This window comes from Colius striatus, chromosome Z, assembly GCF_028858725.1.
Source record: "Colius striatus isolate bColStr4 chromosome Z, bColStr4.1.hap1, whole genome shotgun sequence".
Lineage (NCBI taxonomy): Eukaryota > Metazoa > Chordata > Aves > Coliiformes > Coliidae > Colius > Colius striatus.
This window is the reverse complement of record NC_084790.1, coordinates 84,698,228-84,722,420: the sequence shown is the minus strand read 5'-3', so window position 1 is coordinate 84,722,420 and position 24,193 is coordinate 84,698,228. Positions and strand designations below refer to the sequence as shown.

The window sequence follows — 24,193 nt, the reverse complement described above, 5'->3', positions numbered from 1 at the left end:
GTGCTCCTGCACACAGCCTGCCTTTTCTTCTCCCCTCCCTGTGATAATATTTGAGTGGAAGTTATGCAGATGATAAGGATTTGACTTGAAAATCTGTGTCCATACTCCTCTCCATTAATGCAGCAGATGCTGGATGCAGGGAATGACGTGCCTCAGCTCCCCCCTGTGTTTGCAGGGGCAAGGCCACTGCCTGGGGCTGACTCCTGGAGGGATTTGGACCTGCCTGCTGCTGGTGCTGCATTTCTGAGTCAGCACTGTGTGGTTGTCTGCACAGAGGAGGGCTGAGCTACGAGGAGGGAGCAGCTGGACAGCCCCATCCTGGGGTCCCCCATCGCCCTCCGGGTGGGATGCTGTGTATGCTAATTGCTGACGGGTACCAAATACCTTCCCTGTCATGGGAATAACAGAGCTGAGCTCTCCCAAAGTCCTTTACCAGCAAGGGCAGCATCGTTGGCTTTGCTTGGGGAAACTGAGGCACTGAGAGATGTTGGTACTAAGCCACAGAGTTTAGGCAGGAATTCAAGTATCCTGACTCCTGATCCAGGCAGCTGAAATCAGTATCCTGGAGGTTAGTCTAGCATGGACCGTGAGAGTCACAGAATTGTTTTAGTTGGAAAAGATCTTTAAGATCATCAAGTCGAACCATTAACTTCACACTGCCAAGCCCACCACTAATCCATGGCCCTCAGCACCACGGCTCTGCAGTATCTCCAGGGATGGGACTCCCCCAGCTCCCTGGGCAGCCTGGCACAGGGGCTGACACCCCTCTCAGGCAAATAGTTCTTCTCAATCTCCAATTTAAACTTCCCCTGGGGCGACTTGAGGCCATTTCCTCATGTCTTAACATTCTTTACTTGGGAGAAGAGGCTGACCCTCACCTCACCACAGCCTCCTGTCCGGGAGCTGCCAAGAGCAGGAAGGTCTCCCCTCAGCCTCCTCCTCTCCAGGCTCAACACCCCCATTCCCTCAGCCCCTCCCCAGCACCCTTGTGCTCCAGCCGCTTCCCCAGCTCTGTGCCCAGCTCTGGCCACGCTGCAGCCCCTCAGTGTCCCTGTGGCAGTGAGTGAGGGGCCCAACACTGAGCACAGCCCTGGAGCTGCAGCCTCACCAGGACCCAGCACAGTGGGACAATCCCTGCCCTGCTCCTGCTGGTCACACAGTTTCTGACTCAAGCCAGGCTGTCCTTGGCCACCTGGGCACGCTGCTGGCTCATGTTCAGCTGCTGTTGGACCAACGCCCCCATTACTAATATAGGGTTAAACCCGACACCTTCTGCCTCCCTCCATGTGCTCAACGCTTCTAATTACAAAGTGTAGGGGTAGGAGGACATTAGTCCAAGAAAATCATCACAAAGAAAACTGGGTCTGACACAAAGGTGCAGCCTCCCATCATCATCATGAGAAGGAAGCCGTTCGTGCAGGTGACCCTGCAGAGAGCTGAAGGCTGGAGGGGTTTTTGCCTCAAAAACCTGAGCAGAAAGTGACTTTCAAAACACTGTTTTATTTTTAAATGTGTTTGGAAGTATTTTGAGTTGCACACAGCTGTTGGGGCTTGTTCGGGATTTTTGAGGCCGTTTTCACTGAGAGCTCTCCTTTAGGGAAAAAGTGTATTTGGGCAGATTTTGATGTGGAAAGAGGTTTCTGCCAGAATCTCCTGAACACCACTGCTCACCTTAACGTTTTTTGCTCTCATGGAAGGGAGATCTCACACCTCCAGCAGTCAGCAGGGCCTTCATGGGGGAGATGCCAACCCAGCTCTTCTGGGAACGAGGGTTGAGGGGGGCAGAGATTCCCTAAAAGGATTTCTGAATGACTTAGTCCTTTGCATTATTTCTGCACTCAAGGAACCTTGGAGGAGCAAATTTCCTGGGGAAAATAGGGAAAATATGTTTTCGTGGGTGGACAAGGTCCCCCAAGCTCCCCTTCAAACCCCTTCTGATCTAATCCCTGGGCAAGGACCTCCCAGGCACCTGGATCTGTCACTCCCCACTCCCAGGGACATCTGATCACAGGGAGCAGCACTTCATTTACCAGCTCATTAGTTTTTTTTTCCTTAAACAAAGGCTGCTCATCTTCTAGTCTGCTGGTTTACCCTGATGAAAAGCTGGAGAAAACTGCAAATATTTCAGCTTTTCCACCAAGACAACCCTGGAGCGCTCAAGGCAAAACTGTTCCAGCCAGAAAGGTTAACATTATTTGTTCCTATTATTTGTGTTGTGACAGCTCACAGAGCCCTAATCGCTCTCCTAATGCAATTGCATTAAGGTTATTCACACACAGCAGTTCTCCCTCCCTCAGCCTGTGAGCCTGTGAGTTCCCTCACCTCACCTTCCCCCCTAAACCTCTGAGCTTCTCCAAGTAGAGCCATAAAACCTCTCTTCCATCCCAGAGAGATGCTGCCTGAGTAGGGAGGGTTGAGTTTCTCCCTGTCTGCTACCAGAGATGGGTAATAGCCTGAAAAAAAACCACCGAAAATGAAGCTTTGCCTGTATTTACATTCTACAGTCCTGGCACGCTGCGTGTTTATTAGGAAAAGCAATCCTGCTAGGTTAAACATTACATGTATAGGTTTAAATTATATTATAGGTGGGGCTGGGAGCTCTGCTTTTTATTAACGTTTCCCAACACTTTGCATTACGAGCCCCAGCCTTCGGCTGCTTATGCTGTTGCCCTTTTGGGATGAAATGTTCCACGCGGCTTTGTCTGCTGCTGACAACTGATGTCGGCCCTTGTTAAAAATCCAAGGGTAACAGCAGCCTTGTAGATTCTCAGAGTGGGAAGCTGGGGTCTTCCCCTGGGCTTGGCATGGGGACTGAGAGATGGGTTTTTTTCTGTCTCCTTAGAGATCTGTACGAGTTGCGAGCCCCACACAAGCTCACTACACCCTGTGTAGAGGCCAAGAGCATCTGCACTGCCTGCACAGCTGCTGCAGATGCAGAGCCAGGATGGGACCAGCCTCTTAAAGGCAATAAAACATCATCTGACAAAGAACTGACTCTCCTGCAAGGGATGCTTCTCTGCATCCTTTGATCCCGAGGGGCCAGTTTGCAGGGCTGCCCTCCTCATGGCCTGGCCCACAGCCCACCACATCACCAAAAACTATTCCAAGATGCACATGGGCAGGGAGGCAGAAATTAATTGCAAGTTTTGAGGGCTTGACCTGCCAGCATAAACAAGATTTTTCAGGTGGCTCTTGCTTCTTTTTTTGGCACGCTCACTTATGTCACATACAGTAATGACACGACTCCATGTCCTCTGCATATTCTTAGCCACATCGCTAATGTTTTGGAGGGATCAGACTGAAAGCATTCTGCAAAACAGTATGGATTCTCCTGCTTTGCTTTTTACTTGAACTCCACTGGTGCATCCCAGGCAGCACACTCAGCTCAGCTCAGACACAATAAGCATCACTTTTTACAAGCATATGCCTTAGCTGGGTTTTTTTTAGGCTGCAGAAGGAAACACTTGGGAAAATCTTGCTTTTAGATTTTGTCCTTATATATATATTTATATTTATATTTATATTTACATTTATATACACACCTGGAAGGGTATTAGGGTGTCCCACGGCTGGGTTTAAAAACTACGTCCAAAATGTGCAAGAGGCGGGATGCTTGCTGGTCCTGGAGAAGATGGCAGGGAAGGAGCTTCCCCCCACCAGGCACTGCCTGCTCCTCTGCCTCACCCTGTGCTGTGCTCCTGCTTGAAACGAAAGCTCCTGAGACACCCAGTGGTCAGTGCCAGGATAAAAGGGAAGGAAAACCCACTCCTGGGAAGGCTTCAGTTAAACGCTATTGCCCTGCAGTGCCAAGCTGTCCAAACTCAGTTTCCTTATTTACAGGCAGGTATCTAGCTGTATTTCTGTAGAGATTCCCATGTGGTTTTGGGATTTATTCCAGAGGGGTTTTCCTCCAAATTGAACTTTTTTGATCATTCTGGGACGAGCTGCAAAGTCCTGAGGTGGAGGTCTGTGATGTTTAGGTGCTGTTGCCCAGGGAGAGATGTTGTGGACAGCAAACAAAACATGAGCCAGTGATTATCCCTCATGGGCAAGAAGCCAATGGCAGCCTGGAGGCATCAAGAAGAGTGTGGGCAGCAGGTCAAGGGAGGTTCTGCTCCCCCTCTGCTCTGCCCTGCTGAGGCCCCATCTGGAGTCCTGTGTCCAGTTCTGGGCTCCCCAGCTCCAGAGGAACAGGGAACTGCTGGAGAGAGGCCAGTGCAGGGCCACCAAGACGCTGAGGGGACTGGAGAATCTTTCATATGAGGAAAGGCTGCGGGACCTGGGGCTGTTCAAGCTGGAGAAGAGGAGACTGAGAGGGGACCTTATCAATGCTGATAAATTCCTGAAGTGTGGGTAGTGAGAGGCTAGGGCCAGTCTTTGTTCTGTGGTGGCGAGTGACAGGACAAGGGGTGGATGGGCACAACCTGGAACACGGGCAGTGCCACTGGCACAGGAGGAGAAACTCCTTTGGTGCTGAGGTGAGGGAGCCCTGGCCCAGGCTGCCCAGGGAGGGTGTGGAGGCTCCTTCTCGGGAGGTTTCCAACCCCACCTGGACACGTTCCTGTGCCCCCTGAGCGAGGGGAACCTGCATTATCAGGGGATTGGGCTGCAGGAGCTCTACAGGGCCCTTCCAACACCCAGCATTCTGAATTCTGGGATTCTATGAAGATGACAAGGTAGACCTGCGTTTAGGGGAGCTGGGCTAGATGATCTCTAAAGGTCGCTTCCCACCCCACCATTCCGTGATTTTGGGATTCTATGAAGATGACAATGCAAACACGTGTGAGAGCATCCATACATTGTGGAGAAGCTCCAGGGTGAGCTCTCCCCTTTCCCTCTCCTGACCCAAGGAGCGATCCCAACCGCACCCCCTCCAGCCCATGCCTTCCTGACCGAGCACCTTTTTCTGTTTCAGGCAGGACAAGCTCAAAATCCACATGCGGAAGCACACGGGGGAGCGGCCGTACCTCTGCATCCACTGCAACGCCAAATTCGTGCACAACTACGACCTGAAGAACCACATGCGCATCCACACGGGCATCCGGCCCTACCAGTGCGAGTTCTGCTACAAGAGCTTCACCCGCTCCGACCACCTCCATCGCCACATCAAGCGCCAGAGCTGCCGCATCGCGCGGCCCCGGCGCGGGCGCAAGCCGGCGGCATGGCGGGCGGCCGGCCTGCTCTTCGCTCCAGGAGGCCCTCCCGTGGAGAAGAGCTTCGTGGTGCCACCCACTTTGGAGGACATGAGCGGCCACCTCGGAGGCGCGGCCATGTGCCTTCCCGGCCCCAGCCCGAAGCACTTTTTGAGCGGGCCCAAGACCCCCTTCAGCCTGCAAGAGCTGGAGAGCCAGTTTGAAGAAACGCAGATGAAGCTCTTCAGGAGGGCCCAGCTGGACATGGAGAGGAACACGGGCATCTTCGCCTTCCTGGGCCATAACGAAAGCCTTGCTGCCCAACCCTTCTTCCCCCTCTCCGATCCTTGGAGCACGGGCTTCAACGGCTTGGCGGGGCTCGGCCATGTGGCTCCCATGTCAGAGCCAAGCAACTAAACCCACGGGCCTGCTCCCTTCCCAGCAGGACTACCAGCCCCTTCGGGGTCTTCGCGTTCTCTCCACATCATCTGGCTCCCAAGAAGCTCCCCATGACTTGCCACCATGGCCTACTGCCGGGCTTGGGGCACGGGGCCACCCCAGGGGTGAGGAGCTGGCTGGGCTGTTGTTGTGTCCCATGGCCACTAGCACTTTAGACTCTACGATGCACTTGGCTCTGGGGCCATGAGGCACTTGCAGCCCGTCCGGCCGCCCACTGCACGCGACTCTGTCTGGGAAGGCCAGGCCTGGACTGCTGCTCTCTTCAACGCTCCCCAAAATCTCACTTGCCTTAGTCCAGGGCACGGCCACGGGGATGAGATGGCTCTTTCTGGGGAAGACGTTGCCCATTTTCTACCCACGGGGCCCACTGGATACTGACAAGTTGTCCAGACCTGGTTTTGATATGTTACATTCCTTAGCCCTTTTGGTCAAAAATGACTTTGTGTGTTTGTTTTTAATTCCCATGTCTGGCAACAAAACTTATTCTACAGGGGATAAAGAGGAGGGTTAAGCAGCCTTGCTGGGAGGATCCCAGCTGCTGCCCTTCTCAGCAGTATATAAGATTTGCAGGATGAGTTGGGACCCTAAAAAAGTTTTTAAAAAATACAAAAAAAAAAAAAAAAGGACATAAAATCACCCAACAGCAAAAAAAATGGGTGAGAAAGGTGGAGTTTTTTAGTTTATTCTGCTTCTTTGGCCATTTCAAAATTTCAGAAGGAGAACCAAAGCCGGATTTGAGTAGTTTTACTTCAGTTGCTTGGGAAAATTTGAGGAAGGATCGGAGGTGTTTTGATTCCAAGCTTTTGTTAAACCCTTGCCTTGCAAAAGTAAGCCACACGGGGGTTTTGAAATGAAAACAGTCATTTCAAACCAAAGAGTCAGAATTCACCGCTGCTGACCGTCCTGAAATGTCTGGGGTTTTGTCCTTAATTCCCCCAAATTCGTTTTGTATATGTGTGTATTTTAAGGACAAAAAATTTACAGAATGCTCGCATGGCCCCGAATCTGCAGTGTCCATGGGGGAAAAAAAAAGTGGGTGTGCAAATACCCCTGCTGCTTGTCTCAAGGGATCTTTGTGGAAAAGAAGTCCACTAAATGTGTCTTGCAGGTGAGATTGTCTACCTGCAAGTAGAAATGTTATCTCTTCACCACCTGTTGGTTCAAACGATGACGCAGGAACACCCGATGCGGTGCTCTGAACTGAAGGTTGCCTGTGGTGGCTGCCAGGTCTGGGGTTCTCCTCGGCATCCCCATAAACCCTGGCTTGACCACCCCAATCTAATGTTTGGTTTGAGAGAAGATAAAACAAAAACAAAAGCAGCAGATTGACTGGAATTGCCCTGTCGGCCTCCTTCAGCCCTTAAAACGTGAGCTGCTCTTTGGGTAAAGGCTTTTCATGGTCATCTGCCACCAGCAGCTCCTCTCAGACGTGATGGGATCCCACTACCATCACCATCTGTGATAGCTTGCAGTGGGCACCCTGGGAATCTGGTTTCACACAAAACCAGCTCTCCAAAATGTAAATGTTACAGATTAGATGGTTTTGTCGTTCTCTTTTTCCTGTTGCCTTTCAACGTCAGCGGAATCGAAGGGAATGAGAGGACTGCAGGGTCGCCCACTTTTCATTTTACCGCTCTGAAGCGATGATTGGATGAGTGTCTCCCCACTGAAGCGTGGGGGAGGGACACAAGGGGTCCAGGATCCCAGGAGGGGGGTGAAGGACTCTTGCTCTGAGACCATCCGTAACAGAATGACCGCAAGGGACTGCCCAGCGCTCACTTCCTCCTACAAAAACGCATCCGCAAAGACTCCGCCTGCAAAAATGGAGATAATGGAGATAAAACAAAGCAAAAACACTTCTTAAAACTGCATCAAACCCTTTGTTGTGTTTTATTTTTAAGCTTGTATCTTCTTACACAAGCGACGTTTTGCAGATGATTGGTTACTTCAGGTGGTTCTTTTTGTCTACGATTTGGAGTTGTTGTAAAGTATCCAAAGATGCTGAGTACTGTATCATCTACAAGGACTTGAAGCAAGGTGGTTTCTACGTCTCTATCTGTTTGTTGGGTTAGTTGGGGGTTGGGTTTAGTTTTATTATTATTTTTTTTCCTATCTGGCTAGGAGTGGAGGGGGGAAAAAAAAAAAACAACCTCTTTGCAATTTTTCTATTTATAACTATTTTTATGTGATTGCTTTATGTACAAAACTGTGGGGGGAGGAGGGGGAAATCGAAGCAAAAAAATGAGAGAGAAACACACACACACACACACACAAACAAACTTGCCTTAGTTACTCACGGGACAATCACCCTTAACTTTCATTGACACTAGAATGGGGATGGAAATTAAGAAAACTAATAAAAAAAGAGAATAGATCCTTCTATGTATTTATTAAACTGTATTAATTGATGCTCTTAAATTATTGTCAGGACTAGGTTCTCTTGTCTGTGGCCGTGCTGATGAGGCTGAGCCGCTGGCAGGGGCTGAGCTGCCGCCCTGCTGCCATCCCCGTGGCCTCAGCGCTGCGGAAGTTTGCTGGACACACAGGTTTGGTGCTTGCCAAAGGCACCAGGATTCACCCTGCGTTGGTTAATCAGCTGGCTGGTTCGGGCCCCAGGCTGTCAGCATCGGGATGCCGATGGCGATTCACGAGTTAAGGCTGATTCTCCCGCTCTGCGCTGGTGGCGAGCACGTTGTGGGGTGGGAAGGGAGGGCTACTGAAAACCCTGTTTCGTCTCGTTTTGATGATGTGTGGTGACTCCAGGCCACAGGCATCGATGCAGGAGCCCAGCTAAGCGCAAAGGTGCCGTTCCAGAGCTCTGGTCCTTTTCCCCAGCCAGGACAGGTGTGAAGGCACTGAACCTCGGGCTGAGAGGACACAGAGCTCTCTCCCAGCTCATGGTGCAGTGGCTGCTTCTTCATCTTCTCACCACAGCTCCCTGGCCCTGCTGGGTACATCAAAAGAAATGGGGACAGCAGGTCAGGGGAGGGCATCTTCTCCCTTCTGCTCTGCTCTGGTGAGACCCCCCTGCAGTACTGCCTCCAGCTCTGGGCACCAATATCAGGAGGATGTGGAGCTGTTGGAATGGGTCCAGAGGAGGCCACAAAGATGATCTGAGAGCTGGAGCCCCTCTGCTGTGAGGACAGGCTGAGAGAGTTGGGGGTGTTCAGCCTGCAGAAGGCTCCAGGGAGACCTTATTGTGGTCTTTCTTAAAGGGGGCTTAGAAGAAAGCTGGAGTCAGAGCTTTTAGCAGGGCCTGCTGTCATAGGTCAAGAGGTGATGGTTTTACACTAAAAGAGAGGAGATTCAGACTAGATAGAAGGAAGAAATGTTTCATGCTGAGGCTGGTGAGGCCTTGGCACAGGCTGCTCAAAGAGGTGGTCGATGCCCCATCCCTGGGAACATCACAGGTCAGGTTGGACAGGGCTCCAAGCAATCTGTTGCAATTGAAGATGCCCCTGCCCATGGCAGTGGGGTTGCAGTAGATGGCTTTTAAAGGTCCCTTCCAATGCAAAGCATTGTATTATCCTGTGATTCCGTGAACACAGCTGACACAAACACAAGCCCTGTAGTTTATGTCACCACTACAGAGTTGCAGAATTTGCTCGTAATTTGTGAAAGAGGTGCAAAACCCTGGAAAACAGGTCCCAGGTATGAATGGTGGGACTCATCCCCCATCACTCACCCATTTGAAAGTGAAGTAACAACCACCCAGGGCACATTGAGACACCGACATGTTGACACTTAAATTTTAGGTGTCCTAACCCGCAGCGTGATTTCCAGCTTTCCTCTGCAGCCATCCTGGATGTGGCGGGATGCGGCTGCTGTGGGAGGGTGATTCACCCCACCTACACGGGACCTCCCAAGGGTGGGATGAATCACCTTCCACAGCTCCTGCCTACCTACTACCTACCACTGAGGTTTGGAACAACTAGCTCGGGCTCAGCTGCTTTCCCATAGATACAGTGAGATAGAAATATGGGGAGCGATGTTCCCCATGAGCAGTGGATGGGGCAGTCACTGTCAAAACCTTCTCTGGGGTGATGCGATGCTGACACAGCCCAGGGACCATTCCCAGCTTGCTCAGCTTGATTTCTTCCCAGTTTTCCATGGGAATGCAATGGGAAATAAAGGTTTGAGTTCATCCTCCCAAGCCTGGGATCTGGGGTCTCCCTGCTGCAACCCCAGCAAAACACCCTCAGCTCTCACAGGCAGTAGTCATTTTCCTTCCCTTATGCTCCTGAGAAACACTCCACAGTGTCAGGTGCTCAGGTAGGGGTCTGGACCTGTGGGCAGAGTCCAAAAACGTAGCTGGGGAGGCTGGAAATAACAATTCCCCTCCTGAGGCAGGCGGGCAGTTGTTGATCGTCTCATCAGAGCCTGCAAGACCACGGCAGGGTCAGCACACAAAGAGGGTGTTTCTGAGCACAAAAAGACACAGAATGAAAATTACTTTTTAGCTATTTAAATAATTTTTTAATATCTTTTATTTTTTTTTTCCAAATCTTGTGTCTTTTAACCCCATTTTATGCTCATACCTCGGTTTGCTTATAATGCCAAAAAAAAAAAACCCAACCCCAAGCCTTATTTGTAAGGAGTGGGTGAAGAATCTGAAAATCGCTCCGAGGAGCCTCACGCTAATCAGACACATGGGACTTGCAGAAAGGAACCAGCTTCAGTAAATGCTTGTTAGCAGCAACATATGGCCCTGCTCCTGCTCCTGAGCAGCTGCTGTTATCTGCCAGATCATCCAGCCCACAGGGGATGAAGCGGTGCCGCTGAGCACGCAGCGTTTCCTTGCACCGGGTGTTGCTGCCAGAGGAGCATCTCCTGCCTACCAGCGGCATGGAGCTGGATGGGCAACTCCTTGCTCTTGGCTTGAAAGCCTTTGGCAAGCGGTGCAAGAGCTTCTTCCTCCAGCTGTGCAGGAGAAATACCAATAACAAGAAAGACAGGAGAATAAAAGGAAAGAAGCTTGCACTTTGGGAAGGAAAAGGCTTTTCTGTTTGGCAGTCACCTGCAGGAAAAAAAACCACCAAAAACACATAAAATACTTTAGACCCAAAAGTGTGGTCCTCAGCAGAGCTCCCAGTGACACCAGTGGGTCCCATCTGCTCTGCTCCTGCCTTGCCTGCAGCCCTGTGGGACCCTGATCACAGCTTTTTCACACCCATTTTGGAGGGGTTTAGTGCTCTTACTTACAGTCTAGATGTCCTGAAGCTAGAAGAGGAAAGGTTTAAGGGGGAGTAAATGAAGCAAGACTCCCCCAGCCAGTCTTGTTTTAAGGAAACGATGTGTTTTGCAGCAGGTCACCCAAGGTTGGGTGTTTAGGTTCTGATGCAGTCTTTTGGCACCTCACACCACTTTCTTGGGCAACACACCACTTTCTTTCCAAGCAAAAGGAACAAAGAAAAGGGGAAGAAGTGAGAAAGAAACCCCTGATTGTAGAAAATCCATCCACTCTCCCTGCCTATCTCCAGCCCAGGCGAACACAGCCCCATTCCACCTCCCAGCCCCACCTCCAAGATACCCATCGGCACTGGGAGAGAAAATACCTGTGGCTTGGAACTGCCTTTTTTTTTTTTTCCCCTTCACTATTTTCCTTTGTTTTCCTGTGTTGAACAATGTTTTACATGACTTGCACTAATTGCTGTAGGGCAGGATACTGTTAGGTTTCCTCTTGCTTGGTTGCGGCTGCTCTCGGCTGAGAGAACAGCAGTGGTATGCAGGTGCCTGATGCACATTTGACACCCCTGGAGAAAATAAACTATTGCCTGAAGCAGTGAGTGGCTTGTGTGTCCTTGACGCTGCCGTGGGACAAAATTACAGCCTCGAACAGTGATAAGTTGGGTTGTGGACCGCCTCGTGATGACTCTTCTGGGCTGTCACTGTGAGGGTGTTTGGGCTGAGGGGTCAGCCCACTGATGTCTGGGGTTGCCCCTCGATGAAGTGGAACTTGCTTTATCAGGGGGTTGGGCTGAATGAGCTCTGGAGATCCTTTCCAGACCCCACCATTTTGGGATTCTGTGATCCTGCCCAATACCTCAGTATGAAATCTGTCTGCAGGAAAAAAAACCCCACTAAGCCATAAGCGCAAGTCGGGGCTTTTCAAGTCGCTCCTGCTGCTGCAGCTCCTCGGCAGGCTTGAACTTGGGCTGCCCTCGTGTGGTAGCCTGGGGAGAGTCCTGCCGCCAGGATGATGCTGGGGACATCGGTGGTCTGGTACCTGCGGCTGGAGGTGTTTTGGGAGGGGGGTTGAGTTGCACCAGGACAGGCATTGTCCTTCATCACCAGCCATGTCCATGCCTGGAAGAGGAAATACAAAGCTCACACACATGAAGGTGGAATTTAATGGTTGGGCTGAATATAAAGGGTGTTTTACAACCCAAATGATCCTATGAGATTTTCTGCACCCCAATTAACCACAGTCCAATGATTATGTCAGAAAGCTGGGGACATCCCACCTGCAACCATCAGTGACTTCGTGGAGACCCTGATTCTGAGAAGGTTATTCCCTGCCAGCAAAAGGGTGGGTTGGGATTAGGCTGGCTGATACCCAACACTACCCCACTTTCATGATACCAGTTCATTTCCCTTCCTGATACCACTACTAACCTGCAGTTCAGGTGAATGGAGGGGCAAAATAAACACCTGATGCAATTGCATAAAGCTCATTTCCATAGGAATTGAGGCTAAGCAATATAAATGCAAGAAGCCAAGCAGCAGTGCCAAGCTACAACACCCCCCCTCTCCCCAGGCCTTTATAATTGGAAGTTTGCTTTTCTTTCTCTCTTCCCATGGAGGTGACACTGACTGAGATGTCACAAATCTGAGTGGGCTTCCTAATAGTTCATGCAGCTCCTCAAGCCTCGGGGGTCATCTGAAATTCAGGCAGCCAATTTGCAGGCAGGCAATGCAAAGCACACAAGCCTCTGCCTTGCTCAGCCCCTGCCTGGGCTGAGGTTTTAAGGACAGACCCTGGCTTTCAGCTAAAACCCTCTGCAGCTCTCAGGTAACCTCCAGCAAATCCTTGCACCGATGGCTGTAAACCCACCTGCCTTTAAGGTGTAGCTGCTGACTCGATTTCCATAGTAAACAGGACAGTGTTTTCTCAGTGGGAGCAACTTCTGCAACATTAGTTGGAGTTTTGCATCATTTGGGAAATACTGAAGGCTTCACCTTTGAGTTCTCAGAAGCTGGCTTCACATTTAAGCAGCTTTTATGAGATATTTCTGGCCCTCACTGTTGCCAGGAGATTTTGTTAATAATCCCTGAAAAAACAGTTAGAAATACAAAGTTCTCCACCAGAGTCCACAATCTTTTTGAGACGTGGTACTTGGGTCACCTTCACCTGGCAGGTGTGCAGTGATTTCCTCTGAGTGTTGCTGCAAGGAGGAAGGAGCCTGGACGTGACACGTGAGGAAAGTGAAGTGTGAGCAGAGGCTCCGTGGGAGGTGGGAGATGATCTGTTACGGGGAAATGGTGGAGCTGAGGGCAACCACCACTGCCAGAGCAGCAGCCCACATGTAGATGTGCTCCTCATCCAGCTGCCTGCTGTCCTACTGTGTCATTTTTGATCAGCTTAGCCCATGGAAAAGGCACGGAGAAGCACAGAGATTTATTCACAGCTCCCTGGCAGCACGTGGGTATCTGAGTGTGCACTGTCAGCCCCCCCCTTCCACAAAGTCCTTGCACAGACACAATTCATCCCTGGGGAGTGCTCCACTTTGTCAATGCATTCATCAGTCTGTTAAATTTAATGCTGGGAGGGAGCATCACTATGTGTCCTCCTTTCCTTGTCACCAGCATCCTCATCCGATGCACAAAGCAATGGCTGGTCAGTCAGGAAGACATTTGGGATAAGAGGGGAAGAGAAAGAAGTCTTTTGGAGGAGACCTTGCTCAGATGAGACGGTGAGAGTGGCTGTGCCTAGCTCAAGGAACCGCACTCTGCGTTGGTTTTGTCTCCAAAAGAACAGTGAGCAACAACAGAGCTGAATGTCCATGTCTCTCCTGGTGATGCTCTGAAGCAACCAAGTGTGAATGAGGAAGAACAAAACATGGGGATGAGCCTGAATGTTGATGAGAAAGGAAACCCTTTTCCACATGCCCCTACAAGCAGCATCAGAGTGAGCCCCAGCAGCAGGTAGAGGATGCAGCCACCATCACTGGGGATGCCCAGAGTGTGTGATATTGTCATGTGTGTTAGATGTTTGCAGCAAACACGTAGAGTCCACTGCACTGGAGCCCAAAGCACTCCATGCCAGCAGCTGCATTAACATCCCATATGCCAGGCCATATGCTCAATCTCCACAGAGAAGCATGCTCACAGGGGCTTTAAGGGGAGGAAAAGGGACATCTGAGCATGTGAGAGCAAGTATGGTTCACAGAGGCCTCGGGGACCAGAGGTGTATCAGAAATAGTGTGACCAGCAGGCCCAGGGCAGTGATTGTGCCTCTGTGCTGGGCCCTGGGGAGGCTGCAGCTCCAGGGCTGTGTTCAGTGATGGGCCCCTCACTCACTGCCACAGGGACACTGAGGGGCTGCAGCGTGGCCAGAGCCGGGCACAGAGCTGGAGAAGGGGCTGGAGCACAAGGGTGCTGGGCAGGGGCTGAGGGAATGGGGCTGTTGAGCCTGGAGAAGAGGAGGCTGAGGGCAGACAGGAGCACTCTCTGACACTCCCTGACAGGAGGCTGTGGTGAAGTGGAGATCAGTCTCTGCTCCAAATGAATGACTGACAGGATAAGAGGAAATGGACTCAAGTTGCACCAGAGGAGGTTTAGATTGGAGATGAGGAAGAACTTTTTCACCAAAAAGGGTTATTAAGCTCTGGAATGGGCTGCTCAGGGCAGTGGTGCAGTCCCCATCTCTGGATGGATCCCGAAGCCGTGTAGCTGTGGGGCTGAGGGACAAGGGTTAGTGGTGGCTGTGGAAGTGCAGGGGGGATGGTTGGACTTTATGGGCTTAAAGGTCTTTTCCAACTGAAATGATTCTGTGATTGTGTGCTGGTGTCTGGGAGGGATGCTCAGAGCATGTGAAGGCACAAGGCCAGGAGCATCGTGCCCAATGGACCAGAAAAACGGAGCTGGAAGATGTTGAGGGAGTGTCAGAAGACACAACCGACCTTTTGCAAAGTGTTTCTCATCAAGATGCACCTGCAACATTTATCATGAATAGGGACTTTCAAGACACCAACAAGCTTTGAAAAGCACCACATTGGAAAGCTGAAGGTGCTCAGTGTTTCTACACATTGGGAGTATGTCCTGCAGCAACAGGATGGGTGAAGGAAAGGGATTCAGCTGATCTAAGTGAGACACCCACAGTAGAGATGACAGTCTCAACTTGCCATCTATGCTCTTCCTGTGGAGCAACTCCTCTTGAGGTTGATTCATTTCAGATGGGTCACACTAAATAAACCACATCTTTGACAGGTCAGTTGCTCTCCAGTGGCAGGGGAAGGAGGATATATGTCCCCTCTCCTGCACTGTCCTATGGTTATTGGCCTCCTGACACCCACATGGTCCTTTGCCCAGAGACTCAGCATCACTAGAAACATCCTCCAAAGCTTTCACTAAGTCCTGCTGAAATGCCTGATACATTTAAAGGCCTTGGATGGGGTACAGCAGAGTACAAAAGGCAAATTTCCCTGGATGGATGTGGGGAGCAGAGAGGCAGGAAGCTGTGGACGTGCTCACAGCTTCTTATGTGACAGATGAAGGGCTAATGAGGGCCATGACCTGCTGAAGCTCCACAGGTTCAGCCCCAAGCACTCAAAAGGGGTGTCAGGTTGTGCTGAGTTAATCCTGGGTCCCCAAAGGACAATGGGATCTGCAGCTCCCTCAGCGCTCACTAGAGGGTGAGTGAGATTTCTCCTGTACCTGTGGCAGCTCAGACTGATAAGGGTGACAGAGGATCCTTGCATTCTGCAAAAGGCCGGTTAAAATGCTTCAAAAATCAGTTTTTTCTGGATAAACTAGTCTTTGGTTCAAACAAAGACAGGTTTAGGGGTCTTAGCTGCTTTCAGTAGACTGCCTTGTGTCATTTCCCACCAGCCTACACCAGGCACACCGTGATTCCCAGCCCAGGGCTGTAATCTGCCCCACCTCCCTGCCTGTAGAGAGACTCATTTCATTCAAGTTCAGAACTGAGACTTGGGCTCCTCGAGGGAAGGCAGCTAATCTTCCTGCCTTAGCTCCTCTATTTGTAAAATGGAAATGATGACTTTATCCATCTTTGTGGGCTGCGGGAAGGATTACTGCTTAATCCAGGGCTCTGCTGGGCCCCGACGGGAGAGCGCGGGGTGAGGGCGTGTATCAGCCGTATCGATTGGGATGCTGCCTCCCCGCCACGTCGTAATCGCTCCAAGGACACAGAGGGATTAGCAATTGGAGAAGGGGAGGGAGGGATTTGGGAGCTAATTTCAGTGTTGGGGGAGCAGGTACACGCTCATCCCTTTTACCAACTGGGGAGCGGCTCGCTTGGGCAGATCTCTGTGAGGAGGAAAGGCTGCAGAATCTGGGGCTGTTCAGGATGGAGAAGGATGAGGGGGGATCTCATCAATGCTGATAATAACTAAAGGGTGGCTGTTGAGAGGATGGGCCAGTCTTTGTTCTGTGGTGGCCAGTGTCAGGACAAAGGGTAATGGGCACAGGCTGGAGCACAGGCAGTGCCCCTGGCACAGGAGGAGAAACTCCTTTGGAGCTGAGGTGAGGGAGCCCTGGCCCAGGCTGCCCAGGGAGGGTGTGGAGGCTCCTTCTCGGGAGGTTTCCAACCCCACCTGGACATGTTCCTGTGCCCCCTGACCAAGGGGAACCTGCTTGAGCAGGTGATGGGCTGGAGCAGCTCTACAGGGCACTTCCAACACCCAACATTCAGGGATTCTGTGATTCTGCCATCCCAAAGGCAAGTTCTGTGTCCACACCCTGAGGCCTGAGCTTTCCTTTCAGCAGACCAAAGGGAAAAACCAAGAAGGAGAAAAAAAAAAAAACCCACATAATCTTTTCAACACTATTGCATCCTGGCAGAGCAACTCAGAGCAGGAACTTGAACACAGTAGAAACTTGAAAAAACTAAATTTGGCTGCTGGTTTGACACCTGCATCTTCCTTCTGGTACTCCTATAAATCACAGAATCACAGGGGCTGGAAATGACCTCGAAAGCTCATCCAGTGCAACCCCCTGCCAGAGCAGAACCACCTAGAGTAGGTCACACAAGAACTCATCCAGCTGGGTTTGAACGTCTCCAGAGAAAGAGACTCCACAGCCCATCTGGGCAGCCCTTTATGATGCTGTGAAGAAGCCAAACTTATCTGTCTACCTATGAATCACTTCCACTGCTCCCTCACCTGAACAAGGAGGAAGCTTTTCCTTGTGTTTCTTTGGAACCTCTTCTGTTTCAGCTTGTCCCCATTGCCCCTTGTCCTATCATTGGCCATCACTGAGAACAGCCTGGCTCCATCCTCCTGACACCCACCCTTCCCATATTTCCTGAGGAGGTTTAAATTGGAGCTGAGGCAGAACATTTTCCCTGAGAGGGTTGTCATCCCCTGTCCCAGGCTGCCCAGGGAGGTGGAGGAGTCCCCAGCCCTGGAGCTATTGCAAAGCCATGATGCTGAGGGCTGTAGGTTAGTGGTGGTCCGGGCAGTGTGAGGGAAAGGCTTGGACTCGATGAGCTTAAAGATCTTTTCCAATCAGAATGATTCTATGATTCTATGCTTCCCCACTGACTCCAAGGAGAGATTAGAGTCTCTTGCTCAAGTGCAGGTCTCCTTACTAAGACACCTCAACCCAGGAGAGACCAAAGCCACACTCTGTAGACAGTAAAACTAACCCTATTTTTTCATCTAGGTGCTATGGCAAAACGAAGAGTCCTTAGTGAAAGGTGTTTAGTTCGCCCTCAACCTCTCCTCTGCTTCAGGTCAGGACCCCTCTGAAGGGGAAAGAAGGGCTCAGTGTGAGTTGTGTGCCTCAGGGGCTGTGGTGGGAGCCATGCAACTGGGATAGCTGTCCTTTTGGGCTCACCTCATGTAAATTAGGGAGTCCAGTTGGGCAGTTTGGCCTTGCACATGGGGGTATGGAGTGAAGCAGAGTCTATGCACCACTCTGAACATTGAAGTATCATTCCTGTCCATGTGAGTGTCAAAAATCCAACTGTGCAAGGCTTGAGCCCTGCCAAGGCAACAAGATAGAGCTGCAATCATCTCTGCTGATGCAGGGCCAAAGCCTGGGAGGATCTGCATGTGCATGTTGTCCTCCAGAGTCTTCTTAATTCATCATGATATGTCTGAAACAAACTTCTGGTAATGTGTTTTTGTTACTGTCCTTAAAATAGAATGCAGAAGGAAAGGTTTATGGGAGATAATTCATTTTATTGGCTTTTCTGCACCAGAATTAATTGCAGCCATATTTATTGCTCAGGAAAGTAGAGATGAGGTAGATAAGGGAAGTCTTTGTTCAGGGCAATGAATAATTTATGTTGTAAATTCACCAGAACCTTGAAATTTGAAGGACTGGTTTTGTTTCCTTCTGTGTCCAGAGGGAGAGATTGAGCCTCAACCCTTGTGTGTGACCGATGTTTTATGACTTTCCCATCACTGTGATCAACTGCTCAACTCTTCTGCAACACAAAACATAGAATTTCCCTGTGTAGAGTGACTTGAGCTACCTATAGGGTTGGTGTCCAGGCTATTTTTGTGTGCATTGTGAGAGGTATATCCAAAGAATAAGCCATGCTGTCCTATGACAAAAATCTAGAGCAGAATGAAATATACAGCAGGCTACAGAAAGAGGTTTGACAAACAGCTTTGATAGCTGTTTTGCATCTGCCAAGACAGGGAGTTACGTGTCAAACTCACAACTTCTAGTTGAGCTGGAGGAGATGGCTTTAAAAAGACACAAAAAACCTCACAAATGTAATTTGAAAGTGGCAGATTCTTTCCCAAAGTGACTTTCTCCCAGCCTGTAGGCACCTGGTAAATTAATATGAGGATTTCTACCCCAGGAAATCCCCAATATCTGCAATATCTATTTTTTTCAGGGGATAGTTCTGTTGTTGAGCCCCATTCAGCCCCTGGGGTGGGCACCACTACTTGCCCACCTCCCTGAGAGCCTACATCACTGTGTTAACAGCATGTGTCCTTGCTTCCTGGGCTAGGGATCAGATGGGTTGGTTGATCTTCACCTTGGAGGTGGAGGTGAAGACCAACTTTATCACTTTGTGCTCTAGAGCAGAGCTGGAGGGCTCTTGAGTGTGCACACATTGGTGCCCTCTGGATGATCCCTTACGTCCAAATGACAGGGGTGGGAGGGGAAGATAGTGAAAGTCAGAAACTGTAACTTCAAAGACAAGCTGGGATGGGAGCCCGTGACAGCTTATGAGAGCAAAACCAGAGATGGTTTCAATTAGTGAGAAGGTAAAACACATGGTGGATGTGAATAGCAACGTCCTTTCATACTGCTCTCCTGATCAAAGACAAGACAGTTGCGAGGGACATTGGCACTCTTACTGGAAACTGACATGTCTTGGAAGAAAAAAATACATCTATTTATTTTAATTCATGTAGGAATACACCTACAAACCCCTCTGCCTTAGGGAGGCCCTGGTAGACCCACACTAGCTGGACCCCTTATGTGTGACACCAGTGTTGACACCAGAGGAGAGGACTCTGGTGTCAAACTGAGGTTAAAAAGGAAGGCTGGATGGGAGGAGATCTCTGTGGCCTAATCCTGCCTCCACAGAAACTAACGTTGCTCCTAAAAAATTGCAGAGTGGTTGTTTGGATTGTCCAGTGAGAAAGGGGTCACCACCAGACCTCATCTGGACACTGTAGCTTTCAACATGGGCAGAAGTCCCTCTGGATCGTGAAAGACAGATGGACAGGGGTTTGCAGGGAATATGTATGGGGTTTCTTTCAAGGCTGGTGAATGCAAAAAGCAACAGCGGGGTCCTGGTGTGGAGTGTGTAGGCCACAGGATGGCAGAGGAAACACAGGTTTGACAAACAACAAGTGCTGAACGTGGAGGTGGGAAATGATGCACCGCAGTGACTTGTATGGTTCAGCCAGAGCCCAACAGATGGTGACAAACATCAGCAATGGCTGAAAACGGGTATTCAGGGCTTGGATTTTGGACATGGACTCTAAACTGGGATTCAGCTGCCTAATTCAGCAGCAATTCATCAAGAGCTCCTCTAGTTGCCCTAAGTGTGGCCCCTGTAACACTAGTGCAGTAACTCTGGCCTGGTTTAGCTGGTGCATGTTGCCCTTACTCTGGCCAGGCCTGAATCACGTCCTGAAGCCCCCAAAGGTTCTGCCTTCTACTATCCCTCTTCACTTCCACGATACAGCTGAGGCAAAATGCAAATAGCAAGAGAGGAGAAAAAGAATCTCACTGTTTTCTAGGGTATTTTTAAAAAGCAAAAACTTGCAGGTCTTGCTTTCCTTCCTTGGAGAAGTAAGGCAGGCACAAGCCTGTTCCCTCTCCTTGCCTGCCCTGCTTCCCATTTGCAGGTCAGCATTCACCCAGCAGTTGAATTTTCAGCTGTCACAGAGGAGGGGGATGGAGTGGAGAAAATCTGATTACAGAAAGTCACCTGTGGGTCATTCACAACCAGAGAGACAGAGATTGAAACTGCTGGGCGAGAAATTTTCACAGAAGGGACCAAACAGTGGGCAATGTTTTCCCTTGGTTGACATTGAGAGCTGCCAGACAGCCGGTGAGAGGGGCTCTGGTTTGTGCTAGAAACCTCTGGGACAAGAGAGGGTCCTGAAGTGTGTTAGCACTCAGCTTCTCTTGCTTTCCTGGATGTGGCCTTAAAACTCATCTTCTGTGCATGGGAAGAGGTAAATACCTGGGCACTGGCTTCTCCAGGAGGAGAGAGACAAAAGTGGAGCCTGTGTCTGGGCCTGAACACCAAACCTGTGTGTCTCCCAAATCTGCTAACCTCATCCCTGCCTCAGTTTTTCCTTTAGGATCTTTAACTCCCATTTACTTTAGCCTTCAAATCCAATAATCACCCCTCTTTGGCTACAAGAAGAGTCAAGACTGGGCTATGTTGTTTAGAAAACTATAGATCACCACTTTTTGAGCCAGCTGGGAGATGTGGAAACTAGAGGAAGGGCTGGGCAGGGTTGGACATAGCTGTGCTTCCATGGGCTCTGAACCCTGCCTGCAGCTGGGGAGGGAGCAGGTTGGAGGGCTCTGGTCACAGGTGAGAGGGTGAGAATCTCCGTTTAACCGTGTCTCAGCAGACTGTGGGTGACACATAGGCTCTGGGCTATCAGGAGCATGGGTGTGCCAGCTTGCTACAGGGTTAGATTTTAGTGTGTGGGGACATTCCACCGCAGGCATCATGCCACAGGCACACCTGAGTCACCACTCCTTGGGGTTAGCATCTCTTTCTATTCCTTCTCAAGCCTGAAATCACTTGGGAGGCAAATCATTACCTTGACTCCATTCTGGGATGTGCTGACTCAGGTTCATGTGCTCCTCAGCAAAGCTTAGACCTGTTTCTCCCTCATCACTGCCTCTCTCTGTCCACTCAGCCATGGAATAGGTCCACAAAGGCTTCCACTTACTGGCATCAGTCTGATGCTCCTCAGGCTCATGCAGGGAAGAGGGCTGAGCCCATCTGTGGTGTAGGATTGCACTGAGTGAGGGGCAGAGCTGCAGCCCTTGCCACCAGTGTGGCCACCTGATGACTCCAAAACTTAGTTTAAGTTTTCACCTGTTCTTGGAAGTGTCCAAGGGCAGGTTGGATGGGGCTTGGAGCAACATGGGCTAGTGAAAAGTGTCCCTGTCTGTGGCAGAGGGTTGGAATTGGATGAGTTTTAAGGTCCCTCCCAACTCAAAGCATTCTCTGATTCTTTAAGCAAGCTCAGTCTCGTGCTTAACCACTAGCATAGCATCTCCAAGGTCTGATTGCATTGTAGTGCTCCTCAGTTGGCTTTCCCATGCACTATCTCACTAGAACTGCTTTAACAGTATCTCTGGATAAGTGTTAGAACAGATTTTGGGACGTCTCTCAGAAATATGGCTGACTACAGCCTCTACCACAGCCCATCCATGTCTGTCTGCTCCAATACTTACTCTCTGAAGCAGCCAAGGTGGGAAATTCACAGATGGAGATCTAGTAAGAAAGCAGTTGGGGATATATTGCCATCAGACTGCCCAGTGGGGATTTTTTCAACACTGAAAACTAAGAAAAGAGACCTAATTTAGTTTTATCAACCAAGAAAATAAATCCTTAAAGTAGTTAATATAATTGCAATTGCAGTTAATGAAATTGAAATTGAAATTAATGCTCCAGTGAAAGTTAAGATAGGCTTATTCTGAACTATCTGAAGGAAGGACAACAGAACTGGGGGAGCACAAGTCTGCTGAGGTCTCTGGGAGTGTCCAGCCTGGAGAAGAGGATGCTGAGGGGAGACCTCACTGGCAACTCTCTGACAGGAGACTGTGGCTGAGGGGGAGAGGTTTCGTTCTCTGCTCCCAAACCACAAGTGACAGGACAAAAGGAAATGGCTTGAAGTTGTACCAGAGGAGATTTAGTTTGGAGGTGGGGAACAATATCTTACCTGAAGTTGTGAAGGCCTGGCCCAGGGCAGTGGTGAAGTCCCCATCCCTGGAGGGATCCTAAAGCCGTGTAGCTGTGGGGCTGAGGGACATGGGTTAGTGGTGGCAGTTCTGGGGTAACAGTTGGACTCAAGGAGCTTAAAAGCTTTTAACAAGCTAAATGATTCTGTGATTCTGTGCAAAAAGTGAGTAATTACTTAGCTAAGCTATAATTTCATTCACTGTTATGACATGGATCTAGACGACTTGCTCACTTGAGATTAGAGATTTGAAGTAGATGGTTGAGATCCCCTTTCTAACCCAGAATTGACATATTTTGATTATTTCTCCCTTATCATGCTTCACTTTGCACCTGAGACCATGCTCAAGGCATAATTTCTGTTCTTGGACAAATATTTCTTCCTTTCTTCTCACCTAAAGAGAGTCCTGGTAGACAAACCAACAGCAACAACTCCTCTCTGGTTCCCCAAGGCTTCCAACATTTGCTATCTCAGTCGGGTGCTCTAATTATAAGCTTCAAAGCAAATGCTAATTTTATTGAAACAAAGGATGCCAACAACATGAAACCACTTGAAAAACTGATTTTTTTTTTAATTAAAACCCCCAATTTTTCTCTAAAAAACTTTAACACTGATTTGACAAACCTTCTCATTTTGACTTCCATTACCAGAAATTAAATCCAGCCTCTGTGCCTGGCTGAGAGCTGCTGCTGGGTGTGTGGATGTGGCAAAGGAAGGAGAGAGGAAAGAGGACTTGGTGCTCCAAGAAACAGGAGCTGAGCCTCAGCTGGTCAATTATGGTGGCCCCAATGATGCCAACAGAGTTACTGACTTACAGTAGGGAAGGACTTGGTCCTTTGTGCTTTTGGAAGAGAATTTTTAGATACTGTTCCTACTGGTTCTCATATTAACCCATATCCCTTGGTGGCGTAGGCACCTGGGGAACCCAGTGAGCTGCTGCCCCTCTGTCCTAGGGGAAGAGGTGAATTATCTCTGAGTGCTTGAGTGGTGAAGTGACTGTGAGTAAAGGTGGAGTAACTGTTGGTTTCAGTTTGCACAGTTAAGGGGAAAAGCATCACATCAAGGCTGGATGAGGCTCTGAGCAACCTGGGCTAGTGGAAGGTGACTCTGTCCATGGCAGGGAGTTTAGAACAAGATGAACTTTAAGGTCTCTTCCAACCCTAACCGTTCTGTGTCCCCTGATGCCGCTCACTGATGCTCATCCTGTGAACTGCTTCTGGATAGGAAGTTGTCACTTCTTGTTCATGGTGCCATCCTAGCAACTGAATCTCACATCAAGGCAGGGAGCAAGGAGTTAATGAAGCCTTGAGCTCAGAGACCAGCTGTGGAGGATGGTTTTTAAGCAGCTCTTGAGCTGTTGGTACTCACTAACCTTCCCAAGAGTGTTGCTGGAAAATCATCCAAGTTTTCTCTTGCAAAGAGAACTAAACACAAGAATTGTAGAGAGAAAAAAATCTCCACATTTTGTGGGGAAAAAAAACCCCCAAAACAGTCAATAGAGATCCACCTCCATCCCTTTGGGTAGCTCATCTGTTTAAACAGCCAGGGTGCAAAAGGGAGTGGCTGGGTGCTGCCCAGAGTGGTAACCACACTAGTTAATGTCTCAGTGCTCAGTCATGTCTGGTTTCTAGCTGCTACCTGCTCTCACTCAACCGATTTTTAACTCGCTTGGCATTTTCCGTGCGTGCAAGATGTTTGATTAGATCCCTTATTCTGTGTGTGGAAATAAAAGGCCAGCCTGGAACAGACAAGCGATTAGGTATTAGGTGAGGTATAATCCTCCCTAATCACATTTCTAAACCTGGTAGGTGGAGGTAGGATTATCGTTAGTAACATGCGGGCACTAAGGCATGTAATTTATTTAACGATTACTGGCTCTTGGTGAAGTGGAGGGAGGGGGATATAAAGAAGCTGCAACTGCACACCAGGTCCTCCATCTCATGCAGGATGGAGCTACTGTTGGTGACATAGCTAGCAGATATAGCTTGCTGTTTGCTGACACAAAGGGCAGCC

At 49.7% G+C, this 24,193-nt stretch overlaps 1 protein-coding gene across 1 annotated transcript in view; it reads left to right on the top strand.

Annotated features, from left to right (window-relative positions):
* The window catches only part of ZBTB7C (zinc finger and BTB domain containing 7C), a 47,346-nt gene extending 41,020 nt beyond the window's left edge, over nt 1-6,326 (top strand). Inside the window, exon 3 of the mRNA XM_062018600.1 lies at nt 4,916-6,326. Coding sequence (XP_061874584.1) covers nt 4,916-5,549 — 634 coding nt within the window. The 3' untranslated portion in view covers nt 5,550-6,326. The remainder of the gene's footprint in view (nt 1-4,915) is intronic.
* Nucleotides 6,327-24,193: the final 17,867 nt, after the last annotated feature.